This window comes from Megachile rotundata, chromosome 5 (genome assembly GCF_050947335.1).
Source record: "Megachile rotundata isolate GNS110a chromosome 5, iyMegRotu1, whole genome shotgun sequence".
NCBI lineage: Eukaryota > Metazoa > Arthropoda > Insecta > Hymenoptera > Megachilidae > Megachile > Megachile rotundata.
In genome coordinates, this window is record NC_134987.1 from 21108868 (window position 1) to 21124558 (window position 15691).

Consider the following 15691-nt stretch of genomic DNA (forward strand, 5'->3'; position numbering starts at 1 on the left):
TGCGCGCCACGGAAACAGCCTCGTGTCGACTCGCTCTACTTATTTCGCGTCTATTTTCGACCGCGTGACAAATCTCTACGCTGGCCGGATTTATCGAGGGACATTCTGGTCCGTGCCGTGCCGCGCCGCATCGTGCCCATATGGTAGCCACGCGAGTTATTTCGAGCCCGAGGTGCGATCGCTGGCCCGCCTCACCCTTTCCCAAGTGTATCTACTTCGAACGAACAGGTACACGACGAGACCGTCTTCGAATATGGGAGATCGATTTTTCAAAAATATCTCATAAGAATTTGTCCTTTTACTAGAAAATATTTCTTTGAAAATCGAATACATCGAAATGAAAAATATTCAGAAGAAGAGATAATTGTTCGCGTCAGTCATTTCGAAGAGAGTCAGTTGTGTCTCGTAGCCGAGCAAACCGTGTACGATGATTTACGAGTGTTCGTTCCGTCACTGGAATTTGTCGGACCGTGCTCGTGGTTGTCCATTTCGACCTCTCGATATCGATCTTCCTTTATACGTGTACCGATCTACGAATCGAAATCAAAGAAGGGGAGGGCCAAAAAAAAAAGGCAACGATACGAACGGCGTGAAAGCCGCATTCCCTTCGCACGGAGAAAAACTAAGTCTTAATAAAGCCGAGTCAAAGATAAATTGGTACATTAACATCTCGTTGGTGATTCATGGTGACGTTGGTTGGTTGCCACGAAGGGAATATGATATATCGTCATTAGCATTGGTTTCGTATTAGAACAAATAGGCTGGCGTCTTTCGGTCTTAAAAGGCGCGACGTGTCCCGTCCCTTAATGGGGCGTAATGCACCCCCGCTGAAAAACTTTGCTCGAGGAAGGTTGCCGGTGGTGACTGGTGCTTTTGTGGGCCATCTGTCCGCGTATTGTTTCGCCATCAACGCGAACAATGGGAGAATCGATAGATTTAACAGGGATAGGTTTTCCTTTTGTTCGAATACGGAGATAGAAGACTATTAATAACCATTGCTGTACTTACAATACCTACTATACCAATTAGCTGCCGATGTATCTACTATACGCGCGATAGCTATACACTACGCTAGCGCATTCCAGATTTCTCATTTTCTATGTATAAATGTGTATACGATATTAGTCAAACACGAATCTTAGTTTTGCGCGTGCAATTTTGTTCGATCGAAAATTATTCGACTGAAATTTCAGCTTACGACGTAACGATTTGCCTCGAAAAATAGAATAACGTAAGCAGTCACGATCACAGATGTTTAGTCCGTGGCCGGTCGTTAAAAACAATGCATCATTTCCATAATTATTTTCTAGAAAGTAATTTCCAGTGTCCCTCGAAGAGACAGAAGCGAACGCCAAAAAGCGTTGTCCGTTAGAAATCACCGTCTCGCGATTTCTGTCCACGCTAAAGGGGCGAATTACCCAGAAATTTATTCGGTTTTCACGTGTAAACTCGCGACGCTTCGATATCTATGGCTAAAAGAGAGCGAGAAGCGGAGATAGAAAGCATACGAAAGAGAGAGAGAGGAAAGGAAGAAAGGGGGTGATCAACCCCTGATCCGGTGTAATTCACGGTTTGCCGGTGCATTTATTAACGGAGAGCCAGGCCACGGCGCGGCTTCGTGTCACTCGGGGCGAGGGCTATTTAATGATTTATCGTACACGCGCCAAGATGCGTAAATCCATTGTTTAGCGTGGCATGGTTCGTTCGACTAGGCGTCTTTCGTTGCCCGCGGCCACCCCTTCTTTCCTTCATCTTACAGCTGCCGAATCGACCACGCAGATGTAGACGCAGATGTTTTGCTCTTTTAACCCTGTCACACTCGTTCACCTCTGTTAACTGAACGTCTTCTACCGTTCTTCGAAGACGGTGGTCGTTACGTCGGAATTTTCATAATTTTCTTTTAATGGAGATACGACGATGTCGTTAGAACGAGACTCGAACATGTTGCAGACTGAGAACTGCTTCAATTGTTTCTCGTTAGTCACTCGTATATCCTGTTATTTTATACGTTTTTTATACTCCTACCGCTTTCTTCGAGATTATACGGAGAAGAAATGAAGTTATTATTAAACGAAAATATGGCCTACTACTACGTATTCTTCGTACCGCCTGTTTCTTAGTCAATTTAGTTGTCGCGTTCCGTACATATTAGCATCCTTTGTGTCGCTAGTTGATGCACCCCTACAAGTTGCTAAAAATTCTATAGATTGTTATAGATTATACTGCTGGTTATTTTGTTACGCGTCGGATCATCGCGCGTTGCAGATATCGATTCATCGATCGCTGACATTTACGATAACGCTATAACGTTGATCGTCCTCTTTCGAAGAGCTAAAATCACCGACGCAAGAGAACGAGGTGAAACGAAGCGTTCGATGCTTTGTTCGAGCACACAATTACCCTCTGTTCGTCGCGTTAAATACTACATTGTGTTCGTGATCTCGTAGAGAGGACTCTGTGCCGTCGAGGCATCCTAACCGTTTAACCTTGTACGCGAAGCACGCGTTGAAAAGGGTAAAATTCATCGAGAACATAGTACGTGCATCTAATAAATAGTTGAAGCAGAGGATTAAACCGCGGCGGCAGAAATTTCTTTCTGCTCTCGTGTAACCTTAGACCGGATACGCATGCTTGAAATTCCGACAGCCTTCCTAGTAATATAGAGAGCGAGCAATCCAGCCTAGCCAACCAAGGGAAAATTTCCCGAAGTTCGCTTCCAATACTTTACGTGCCTGGTAAACCGGTCATCTACGTCCTCTATCCGCGCCAATTAAACGTTTTTCATCGTACCTAAGCCTATTCCGCCGTCCACGATCCCTCCTGATGATGCATCGCGTGCACTCGAGATGGTCCTCGACCAGCGAGCCTACAGATTACGCTTCGATGATAATCACCCATTCCTATCGAAGTACCGTTTTATCTAAGGTCAATTCCATACACGCGTGTTTCCTGTACTTTACGACCGCGATATTCGGGGTGTTTTCAACTTTTTAACGGATCGCTAACGAGGATGTGTCAAAGTTAGCGAGATAACCGTCTTAATCGTGCTTATTGTCCGTTCGCGGCAAACTTCTTCCCGACGCGACGGAACGTTGATTTTGCAGATTCGTCACAGACGAGAACAAGTGGCTTGCTCGTAAGAAATCACGGGCCAGAGGAGTACTGACAAAAGCCTTTTTAAATTGTAATGAGCTGCCAAAGAGTGAATTATGTGCCGCCCAAGTGCCATCGAGTCGTCGACGAACCCCATCCTATAAAAGTCTGTGCATGTATGTATATATCTGGCATCCTCGTGCCGCTCAGCCACCCCACGTCATGAATATATTTACATTGATCGGCCGTCTCGGCATTTTTCATTTGACCCGTCGCGTCGTTGCGCCAGCCTCTCTCTTTCTACCCTCGATATACTTTATTTATATCGACGAGACGTGTCTGTCTTCTCGACAGAAAGAGAGGAGATCGCCACGATAGAGTTTTCATCGCTAACGATACTTTCGTCCTTCGGTCATGTCTTTCCCGCGAGTCCCTCGAGTTTTCGAGCAAAAAGTCTGCTTCTCGAGTTCGTCTTCGAATCTTAAAGTTTCCATTCGACCAATCGAACAAGCCGAATACCAAAAAACCTTTTAAAACTAACGTACGCCAACATCATCGAAAGCGTCGAATTATCATTTTTCTTACGCAATCGTTTGACCATGGACGATCATTTTATGGAGAACGTCGGCCATCGAACGATCTCGATCGAGGTGGAGGAAGATGAAATCGCAAGATCTATTTGTCACGGTACATGCCGGTCAAGGCGCGACAAAGCAAACCTCTTAGGCCCCGTTCAGAGAACTTGATATTCTTTCTGGACTATGACTCGGCTGTTTCGTGGCGAACGACAAATCGTCGTGTCTGATCTGTGAAGCAGCGAGCGAAGAGAGGCTCGAACAATTTTTTGCCGGGGCAAACGGAACCGGTCCGTGTCAAGAACAAAAGGGAGCAACGACGAGTCGACTGTTCGGGGATTTCTAATTCCAGTCGGCCATGTCGAAAGAGAAACGACTCCGTTGGCGTTTTCGAGACCGATTCCGAGCAATTACAGGGATCGTCTTTTGTAAGGGCGATTTTGATGAATGGCCTGGCTCGATTCGTGTCGACAGACCGAGTCGTCCGACTAAAATGCTGCTGGATTGCTTCGAAATCGGGCTACGGAACGATCGGAGCGACCAATCTTCTGTATTTTCACCATCTACATACCTGTCGTCTTTCGCGGTAATTCCACGATTTTTGCGTAGTTGCTCGTATTCTCAAATTCGCTATCAATTTTTTTAATCAACCACATAGCTTATGTCGATTAACGATAGAATCAAGAATTTTCCTACGTAAACGTTTACGCCTTTCTTAAAATAACATTTACATGCAATTAGTAATTCGAATAATTCACACTTTTAATCTTTGCTTGTAATCGTGGAGAAAATTTCAAATGGATCGTTTCGATTTCATTCGCGAGTAACGTGTGTGGTCCGCGGATGACGAACTAAAACGGCTTCGTGTTTACGTTTCAGGTCGCGTGAATTGGGTCAACTTCGTTGGATTGCTCTATCTTCGACAGATGGAAGTATTCATATACGCGTAGTTTTAACTTCAAGAAAATGAAAATGTGTTTCGTCGTTACGTAATGCCTTTAAATCGAATCGTTAATAATACTCGGAATTTTCTTTCCTTCTTCGACTTTCGATTATTTAACAAAACAGAAATAATACAATAAAATCTGTTTTCTTATCTCTTTGCTCGAACATTTTTCATCGAACAAACGGTTTTCACGCGACACGAAAGAAGAAGAAGAAGAAGAAGAAGAAGAGGCTATCTAGAGGAAAATGCAACTGCGCTCCCACGGGACGTAGTCGAAGCCCGAAATTGATATGTATTCCGTGCCATAGCGCGTCCAATCTATCGCGGGTCAAGCAGCCGGAATTTTAAGCACGATACATCGTACATCCCGATCCCTCTACGGATGTCGATAGAAGGGTGTTTTGTACGAGTAACATAAGGGGTGTCTTGGTCAACTTAAAGTCGATCGAAATAAAAATTGGTCGCCAAAACTCAAATTGAAATTCCATTTTATACGTTATATATTGCGATCGAATAATAATGGGAATAAGAAGCGTTGATCGGCCAATACCAAAGCCGTTTGTCCGTTCTCGCACCGCAGAAAAAAAACTAAGATAAATCCCAATTTAACGTTATTCAATTTCCATACATTCGATTCTTTAAAGGAACGTTTGGACGTTTGGATAGATTGAAATGATTGAGAATGAAAAGTTTTCGAAATAAAATCGAAATTTCACACCCTGTATATTTGTTGAAAACTTTGCAACAACGCGATCAGCGGTTCGATAGATAGGGAAGCTTACGAGGACATAAAGTGCCCTCGTATATATTGCCGATACGTATGCATACACGCGCGTGTGCCCACGAAACGAATCGCGTGCGCGGACATAGAGAAGGGTGGAGCGAAGGTACGGCACTGGTCATCCTTGGAAAATTGAATTTCGTCCCAGAGGGCCGCTCGGATGAAGTATGCTGACAGTTGGAAAATTTGCGTTTAACCGTGTGCACGCGACCCCACGAACCACCGGAGAAAATCTTCGACAAGGATTCTTGAATCGAGAATAATTTAGCACGCGTTCGACTTTTTTACTAGGCTTTAGACTCTCCATCTTGATAAGAGATTTTTCGAATTTTTCGAATTATTCGATAAGCAACGGTTTTTAATAATATTAAAACGAGACTTGCGCGGACCGTTTACTTATCCGTTTGTGGTTGAAATTTCGAATAATCGTGAACGTATAGTAAAAGAAGACACTCACCGTGAAGCACCCAACCATGATGACACCTGTCGCAGTATCGGATGTGCCGCTTTCCAGGAGTGAACGAGTCGCAGGAACATCCGTTTACGGTGCATCTTATGGACTGTAATCGAACGAAAATCGGCTATCTTATTTTCATAATTATTCGATATTATCAATAAAAGATAATACTAGAAATTTGTCTATTTCTATTTTCTAGTCCAATTTCTATTAATATCTATTAATTCGATCTGCAAAGATTCCACATAATTTTGAAGGAAAGTAACCATGATGAAGATGACGTTAGATGGTAAAAGGGCGTACATTTAATAAATATCGGAAGTTTGCCTTAGTGCAGATCCGTGTCGGTTACCGGGAAACTTTAACGGAAGATGAAAGAGAAGAAATCGGTAGGTTTCTTCTTTTTCTTTTCTTTTTCATTCATCCTCCGTACTTGTTTCGGTTGCAACGAAGCAACGGCTGGCCAAGCGTGGCTGCAGCTAACTCTGCCACGAAGGAAAATAAACTTTTCTGCCGCGAACATAAAGTAATACCCGATCCAGGCGGTTGCCTCCTTTCAGCCGGGGGCACAGGATTGGATGGTGGCTCCCAAGGGGTTAATTTCCCGCCGAAGGGCGGAAAATATTCACGGCTCCTTAAAATCCGACGAGCTTCGTCTCTTTCGCGAACTTTCTCTGGGGTGGCGTTATGCCAAACGGTCACTCAAAATACCACACCTCCTTTCCTTTTTTCTATTCTTTACTTCGCCCGTGGCAACGATCCTTTAATCCCCGCCAAACTGTTCGAGATATTTTGTGACGGTGAAAAAATCGGAATTTCTTTAAACTTTAAACGAATATCAAGTTGTCGCTCTCTCGAGACAATATCGTTAAGTAAAGGCAAATGGAACATCGATAGATATAATTATCGAATCTTTTGCAAATAGAAGATAATAGAAAATATTGTAGAATCGCGATCCCCGTTTAAGGGGTTCGCACGATTCTTGCCACCCTTTCTAAAGCATCAACGCCTGGAAAATGGAGAGTAGAAATTACGTATCGGTGTGTCGCGTCGCGGTGAAAAAGCAACGAGGGTGAAACTCGTCGCTGTTACGGCGTTATAGCGGCGTGTGCCGTTAATATAAAGACAAATGAAGCGACGCGCGAGTCGCCTTCGTCGGCCATGTGTCTTTATAGAGACAACATCCCAGTGCCACCATGGAACAACGTTCGCGGGAAATCTTCTGTCACGAGTAAGCGTAAGCCCGTACACCGGCTTGCCCGACAAAATCTTCGCGGTCGACGAGTTTTATTAGCTTCGCAGCGGGTTATTTATTCGGAACGGCGACAGATTATATGGCGATATTAGCGGTCGTTTGCCAAGCCGGAAGGGAGACCAGGCTCGCATAAAACAAAATCCCTGTCAGGTTTTTTATATTTCACCACCCTGACTCTTTGGAATTACCTCCGCCACTTAATTCGCTCCGTTTTCTGATCAAAACCGCGGTCGGCCTCTGCTTCCGTACGAGCAGTTCGATAATTAATCGAATACGTCTACGCTCGATTAATCTGCAATTGTTTTATGCGGTAGCTCGTACGTTTATTTCCATCCTATTCGATGATGTACAACGTCGATATATGTATATTTGTCGAAATAATTTTGACGAAATAGTCTTTCTTTTGTTCGGTAAATTGGGATTCTTCCGAGTTACGCCGAGATTAACGTTCGTCATTGAACGATCCGAAAGTCGTTGGCGCGTTCGCGAAAGAATATTTTTATCTAACTCGAAAGACCACCTTCGAGCTTTAATCACGAATTACATCGTATATCGGCTTTTTTCTTTTACCACGAGGACACATTTGTCCCTCGTTTCTTTGCATATCCTTTAGGGTTCTCGTGCACTGTCTTCCGCTATCGGGGTGCACGGAAGGCAATAACGTTTTTACGAGCCACGAAACATTTATTGCTGGCTCTCCGCCGCGTCGTGGCGTTTTATCATCTCGTTCCTTCGCTTAATACTCCCCGTTTAAGGGCGCCACGAGTAGCTTCTGTATATTTTTCGCGGTTGTATATCTTCCGATTACACCGGCAACGACGAGTTCATCAATTTACCGTTTCGTAAAAAATCCAAAAATAATCATACTCGAACCAGTTGATTAATCGATTCGTTTCGCGAACTAATGAAACACGTTCGGTTATCCGCGCTCGTGTTACTGTTCGATCGAATGATCATTAGAGAAGGATATAACGAGGAAGGAAGAATAGAATCGATAGAGGAAGCTGCGAGATTTGCTTCATCGAATTTGAAACATACGAAATTTCCAGGAAAATATATGTATTTTCGTTAATTGTATCGCGAGTTAGAGTTGTAAGACTTTGAATAATCTAGATAACGACGTTATCAACGCAGGAATAAAATTTGTCGAACGTTTCTGAAACTCGTTCGTTTGACATTTGCATTCTTCGAGCGGTTAATAAAGCACAGTTTACGAAGCTCGTCGAACGAAGGGTGGCGATCGATCACGATCAACGACAGGCGGAATCGATCGCTGAGAGGGCTGTTTCGACACTGGCGGCTGCAGTTAATGTTTCCAAACAAAAAAGAAGTTCAGCCACTAATTTCACTGGCCGTTTCAGCGTTTTTTTTTCTGTTTTTCTTTTTTTCTTTTTTTTCTTTTTTTCGTCGTCGCGACACAATGAAAGCTGCGTGTAACGCCACGTGGCTGAAAAGCGGACAATATTCGCACCTTGCGTCTTCTTAATTGGACGCGTACACATCCAAGTTTCCATCGAATGCCACGGGAGAATGCGTTTATCAACAAAATCACTTTTAGCGTGAAATATTTCGTCGAAATTTCGTGAAATCGCCGATCGAAATATTTCTTCGAAGAAAAAGTAAAAAATGATGCCCCACTGATTTAGTGTTCTCTCGTCGTGCGCGATCAAATAAAGAGAAGAAACGTCTAAATTTCGTGTCGCGATATTTCGACAAGAAAATCGGACATGCACCGTGTACAGTAGCTGGATGTAATCCGAACGAATAACAAGCGTACGTATGGCCAGATAACAATGGATATTACAACATATCAGAGAACAATAATTAATCGCGCGCATATGGATTACACGAACAACGCAACCGTATATTTCCTATCAATAGTACCGACGATTGTGGCAGCAACGATGATCATCATTATAATCCAAGTGGCAGCACAGTCCCGCACAATATACCAGCGCATTGTTAAATATATCAATGGGAAGTACGGATTTTATTTGTAACTGGTTAACGATGCAAACCAATTTTGTTGTGAAACGCGTACGTTTGTCAACGTTTGTTTCTTCGAATTTAATTAGGTTAGTTTAAATTAGTTTACTTACTACCCGTGTCGAATTTTCAACTCGCAACGAAATTAATTTTCTCCCCCTCTCTCTTTCTCTCTCTCTTTCTCGATAAAACTCGATACTCGATGGATTGTCGTAAGCGAGGAAACGTTGGCGATTCGATTTTCGGTAGGAAAATCGCCTGTTTGGCGGTATTCGTCTCGATCCTCGGATCGCGTAGACGACGGAATCGGATGAACGCAGCGGCAGTTTAGTCCGCGAGGAAAAGGATAGATCCGGACTGGCAGAGAGTAACGCGAAGGTTCGTACAGGGCGCGAAAGGGAAACGAATGGATTCGATCAGCGAAGCACGGCAGGCCAGCTTAAATCCTCGAACTCATTAATGGGCTTCAGAGTCGAGGTACGAACGTTAGCCAGCTTTATACTTGAGCTTTAATTCGCGCTCTGGTCAAATTAATTTGCAACGATGAACGAGATAGTTGGTGCACTCTAGCCGCCTGTGTTCACGTTGCGTTTCAAAGCGGCCAGATTAGCCCCCGTTCATTAAACACGAACCTACGCCATACATATACATCTGGTTGGTCGGATTTGGCATCGGTGCAAACGCGCATACCGCATCCACGTGATCGTCCTCTAGTGCCGTCGAGGTTTCCTACTTTCCCGTTCCATCTGATCGGTCTGTTTCTCTTTCGCCGATGGTGTTGAAATCAACGAGGAGATCGCTACCGATTCAATGAACGTTAACGTCGAATTTTAGATAGATCAAGCTCGAGTGTTCGAGTTTGCCTTGAAAGTAGTCGGTTCTCCGTTATTCGTTGGAAAATACCGTGTTTGTCGGCTGACGTTGTTATTCGACTCGGCAAAAGGATTTGATCAGAAAGAGTGATGGTAGCTAGCTTGGGAAATTGGACTGTATATGTACGCGTGGCGAGTACCCATCGAGTTTTCGGTTTCGAGTTTAGCTTACGCGGCCTCGAGTATTTGCTGCAACGTTTCAAGTGCGAAACGCTTCGATCACCGTTCATTTTTACTTTTTACGGATACCTTTGAAACTACGAGAGCAGGAAATTGCCTCGCGATTTGTTCCTGGATTAAGTTTCGTTCTCGCGATTAGATGATTGCCAATTGTGCAGTAGCGAGTGTTCAAAAGGGACCTGCGTCGACGTATTAGATTTTTCAAACATCCCCTATATCCGTAGCTCGTAATCGCTTTCCTACACTTCCATTTACCGTACCATTCAAATTATTCGTGTATTGTCGAGGAATAAAACTATTTTTCGGAATTCCGCTTTGCTTATAATATATAAATACTTGGGTATCTTGTCGCATCGCGAATTCGTTATTTCCATGGTACAACTCGGCGCGTTAGCGAGTATAATTTCCGTTCTTCGTGCAAATGGAAGAAAAAGAAAGGTGCTCTCGATGGAAGGCGATGCCTCGAAATGGATTAAAGTGTCACGTGTCGCGTGTAACGGCAGCGTATCGCGAACGATTCTTGTCTCGAAGGGGTTACTAACATCCATCGACCATTACGCTATTATAGTTGGTTTTCGTCGAACGATCGTCGAGGTGTGGCCGTCAGAATGAAAAGCGGAATGGAGCGAAACAGAGTCGACGCTGCAACGACGCCAGTCGAGAAAATGGCGATCGATTACTCGGCGACGGCGACTCAATCGGAAATTGCCGATGTATAGACACGATAGACGAATACTCGCTTTATTAAAACGTTTAGTCATTTATTTTCTCACCGCCCTCTCTACGATCTTTGCCATCGGCAGTTACGCTCGAATTTCTAATACTTTTTTTTTCGATATCACGAAACGGTAGCTATACTTAAATGCATCACGCGTTCGTAATCTAACGATATCTTGCCAATAACAAGATAAATAATATCGTGCATTGTTTCGGATAAAATAATTTAAACGAATAATAATGGTGACCGCTACGCTGAACAACTTGTTTAGTTTACGCGTTCGTAAACTAAAGGATCGAAAATGGAATAAAGAATGTTATAAGTTGCATCCCTCGATTAGAAATCTTGGTGAACGCGTGTTCGTGTCGGGTAAACGCAGCGGAATAAAATAGAAGGAACAGGCTCCACGAGGTCGTTCCTCATCCCGATGCGTTTTATGTGTGGCGGAATAATGAAATGCTAACAGCCTGGCTACGTTTAGCATATTGTCGCGGCCACAATGGCAATTTGCGTGATATATGTGGTCGTTTTCTCGGGTCGCGTTCAAATGTAGCGGAATTAAGTGGCCAAACGGCTGCGGAAGAAACGCGTATTTCGTGGCGGAACGTGCGTTTGCCAAAAACCACAAGAATAAATAATTCTTCGAATCACCTTTTCACGAGAAACTGCCTTAACAAATCTCGTACTATGAAATGTTTGCTTCCTCGAAGAATCTATTGTAGTACCCAAAGGGAATCGAATACTAATTTGTACTGGTAAATGTTAAATATCGTCAAAATAATAGATCGAATTTTCTGTACAATTGCAGCATTGCGACACTTTTGCGCGATAACAAATATTGGTCATGAATTTCGGGAAGCAAGTAAGGCGAATCGATACCGTATCTTCGAGGAAAATGACAAATTTTCGGCAAGACGATTAGTCCCTTGGAGAGAAAAAAAGAACGCAACGATTATTTGGCGTCGCGGAAGAAGAAGTAGGTGGATCGTGGGTCCTGCGTGGACGATAAATATCGTTGTGGCGAGGACAAAATATCGCGAAATAAGAAAAGCTTTACGAGGCGAGTTGACAGACGGCACCCTCAGGAGCACTAAGTCAACGCCTATGCTAACTTTCGGCCTGACCACCCCTCTCCTTATTTACGACCGATGAAATAATATCGGTCCGATTGTTGGCCTTGTTCCATATAGCGTGGAACGTTACCGACCTCGAAAGACGCTGAAGGGAATCGTCCATTTTTTCGTTCGACAATATTAGTTGCTCCAAGGAATGGAATTTCCGTTATTATAATTTATGAACGCTTAATTAATTATCCACTAATTTCAACTTGATTACACTGCCTTACCGCTTCGATTAATTCATCGATAATACATCGTATAAATAAACGTTGAATAATTTGTGGCGTCTGTAGGAGCGCGATTAATTTTCTTAGGTAACTGCGCGTCGAACGAGCAACAGACATACGAATATAGTACGATTTTACGACATAACAGTATCGCTAAGGTAGCACTTACGGTACTTACGTCGTAGTAATTGGTAGCTCAACTTTCTGTAGACAATTTTGATCGTTAATGGCACGATCGACGACTCCTGAATTTTCAATTTTGCCTCTTCTGTCGAGACAAATTTTATACACTCGGAATGGCGTAAAATTGTCAAAGATACAGTACTTTTCAACTCTTTACGCCAATTTGATCCGTTAAAACAAAAGCTCGAAAGAAGAATACACGGAACGAATGAAGAGGAAAAAAGAAAATTGGATTATCCATTTAACGATTGACGGTGGAGCGGCAACCGAAAGAGGTGCAATTGCTCAGAAAATGTTCCTCGTGGTTAGTCGTAAGTCTCAATTATTTAGGAAAAATCAGCAGAACCGCAGAGCCGGGTCGAGAAAATTACTCGATCCCTCTTCTTTTTCCGGTTTGTAGCACCGCTTGCCGTGCCGACAGGTAGCAGAAAAGCGGGCAGAGGGTGCTTTTTAAATCTCATTATTACAGCTGCTGGGCAACGCGAAAAATAAGCGGGTCTTGGGAGCAGCCACCACCGAGAAGCGGACACCCTGAACAGGGTGGAAAGCTTAATCCATCTCGGCTTAGCCACGAAACGACGATCGCGCGTGCATTCCGCTCGGCCACGCGCCCCTGGATTTCTTTTTTAACGCGATAACAAGAACGATCACGCGATTGCTCGTGTCTCTCTGGCTCTCGTCCCGCTATCGGATTTAATCGTTTTGATTTTTACTCGCTCGCGGCACGAGAATCGAAAATTAAGGTAAAGCAGATTTTTCGCTAAATTCGCTAAAGCGAATTCGTTACCTATTCAGTTTTCTGATCCTTTCGACATAGAGAGCAAACTTTACTTTATTCGCGTTCGATATTTACGTAGAATTTGATATTCGGAGAACGGTTAACGATGAATCGATACGCGAGCAAGAAAATAGATCGGGAGTATTCGAGAACAGGTTGGTTCCCAGAAGAGGTGCGAAGAATTTCTAAAGGATATTAAGGATGCGACGCAACCGATAAGTTTCGATGCTCGTGTTCGCTGCGTCGCGTCGCGTCGACCGCGCTCGTCCCCTCCGATGAATTATGAGCGCTTCGCGGTCTTGTGTTTCTCGCGCGAGTATTGCACGTTCACGGGCTCAGCTTCGCGCCACGCCGACTGCGCCTGCACCGCGATAAACGAATAATAAACACGCCTATGCGTAATACGTGCGGTTAAAAGCGTGCTTTGCTCGTACTCGTATACTCGCACATTTAACGATCCATGTGCCATCGCGATACGAAAAATTGAAAAACGATCGAATCTTTATTAAGTATCGTTACATGTATTTCGTAAGTATATGCATGTATATGAAAATAAGAATGAAAAACCAGACGCAAAGACTCGGCGAATCGGATTTATCGTTGGCGGAGATCGAGCTCGCTTCGTTTCCACGATTCCGTGGCCCACGAGCACAGAGGTCAGAAGATCGAGGCGAGTCGCAGCCCTACCCTTGCACCAGCGGATATCGAACCGATGTAACACCAACCCCGTTGGGCCCGGTCGATGCATGATATATCGGCTCGTAAAAATCGCCGGGAATAAAATATCTTGGTAGGATCTCGGGGCGAAGGTCGGCGTCGCCGAAAGGGCCCCTTGCCGCGGCACGGTGCAACGCGTGCAATGGCTGACCAGATACACGTACATAGAAAGAGGGCCCTCGCACACGTACCCGTAGGTGCGAACATTGTTAACAAGTCCCGTATTTTATACACTCCTGCAGGAACAACCGGTCGGCTGCTGACAAGGGGATCACCCGACACCAGGGGTGCTCCGTTATCCTCTTTCAACGATTTTAATATCGAACACGAAACTAGAGGATGCGACCGTACGTTCCTTCGCATTTCGATCTTTATACTTCGATCGAACAAATAAATCGTGCTTAGAAATGAAATTGACGCTTCCGAAGTGTATTCGAATTTCCAGTCTCGACGGACAATGTAAATAAATTCTGATCGATCGGATATCGATTGTCGGGACACCATACGACGATCGTGCATTTACATATAGATAGCGCTGTCACTGTAAATTATTACGGAGATAATCGATAGATAAATCAATTTATCCCTGCTCCGGAGCGTCCGTTTCTTCTTTGATAAGTATTTCTTTTTTTTTTTTTTTTCGATAACGCGACCGGCGATCGATAAAAGTCGCGAGATTTGAGAACCTCCTCGGTCGCGCACGGCGACGATATTTTCAAAGGCTGTTACTCCACTGGCCATAATTTCAAGCATAAACACTGATTTGGCACGAGCGTTCGACTCGGTACCGCGTCTTTTTGAACGCAGGCCGCGTCACGGAACAACGAAGACTGTTTACCGTGATTAACTCCTTCGAACGAGAGCGAAAAGACGACCGAGACCATCGATTTACACTTCGCCACGGCGCGGCGCACGGCGCGGCGCACGGCGCGGCAAGCAGCGAACTTTTCAAATTTCACCGATGAATCATCGAACCGTTTCACTTTACACGTGCTACCTTTTTCACGAAAAAGTCTAACCGAGTATCGCGAAGAAATTTCCTTCTCGAGTTGCTCGTATCGCAACCACCTGAGACGTTCTCGTAACTTTGGCGCTGTCCCTCGATTACAGTTAATATTATTAATGAAATTGTAAGTTGCATCTAAAATCTGTGCGAGAAAAGTCGATCGTGTTTAAGTTTCGATTGAAGTCGACACGGAACGAACGCAAAAATGTACATAGAAAGCAACGGAGCACGTCCAGAGCAATTTTGAAATATTCCAACAGGAGCATAAGAAATTGTTGGACGTCGATGCGAAAATGAGTCCCTAGTTATATGAACACAGGGGTTAAACGGTATAAAACAGCATGTTCGCTCGCTAAATCACAAAGAATCGGTAGTCACAGCGCACACGTACCGACGAATACAGGCGCGCACGTATAGACGCAGCTACGCAGAGACGCACACGGACATAGACGATGGGGTAGATGGAGTATAATAAAGGTTAGCCAGGTCGCATACCAGTATCGTCGAGGATGAAACGACGTGTGCGTTTGGCCGCAGAACGAGGAGCGAGGGTTGGGCTCAGGATATGGCGATATCACACAGGATATGGCGATGGTGCGTGGGTTCAAAGGGGACGGGTTCGCAGGAGACCCGGCGTGCGGAGCAAGTAGAGGGTGAATTGAGTGCAGAAAGGGTGGGAGGTGGCTGTTGGATAAAGGAAGGGGTGGTATAGTGGGGATGAGACGGCGGCAGGGGAAGTTGACGGGGATGAGGTTGGCGATTGGCATTTAATTAGCGGTCGGATGACCGCCGCCGCCTC

General features: G+C 44.5%; 1 protein-coding gene across 1 annotated transcript in view; it reads right to left on the reverse strand.

Annotated features, from left to right (window-relative positions):
• LOC100875938 (uncharacterized) overlaps positions 1-15691 on the reverse strand; it is a 182824-nt gene that overhangs the window by 117248 nt on the left and 49885 nt on the right. Inside the window, exon 3 of the mRNA XM_076531996.1 lies at positions 5853-5955. Coding sequence (XP_076388111.1) covers positions 5853-5955 — 103 coding nt within the window. The remainder of the gene's footprint in view (positions 1-5852; positions 5956-15691) is intronic.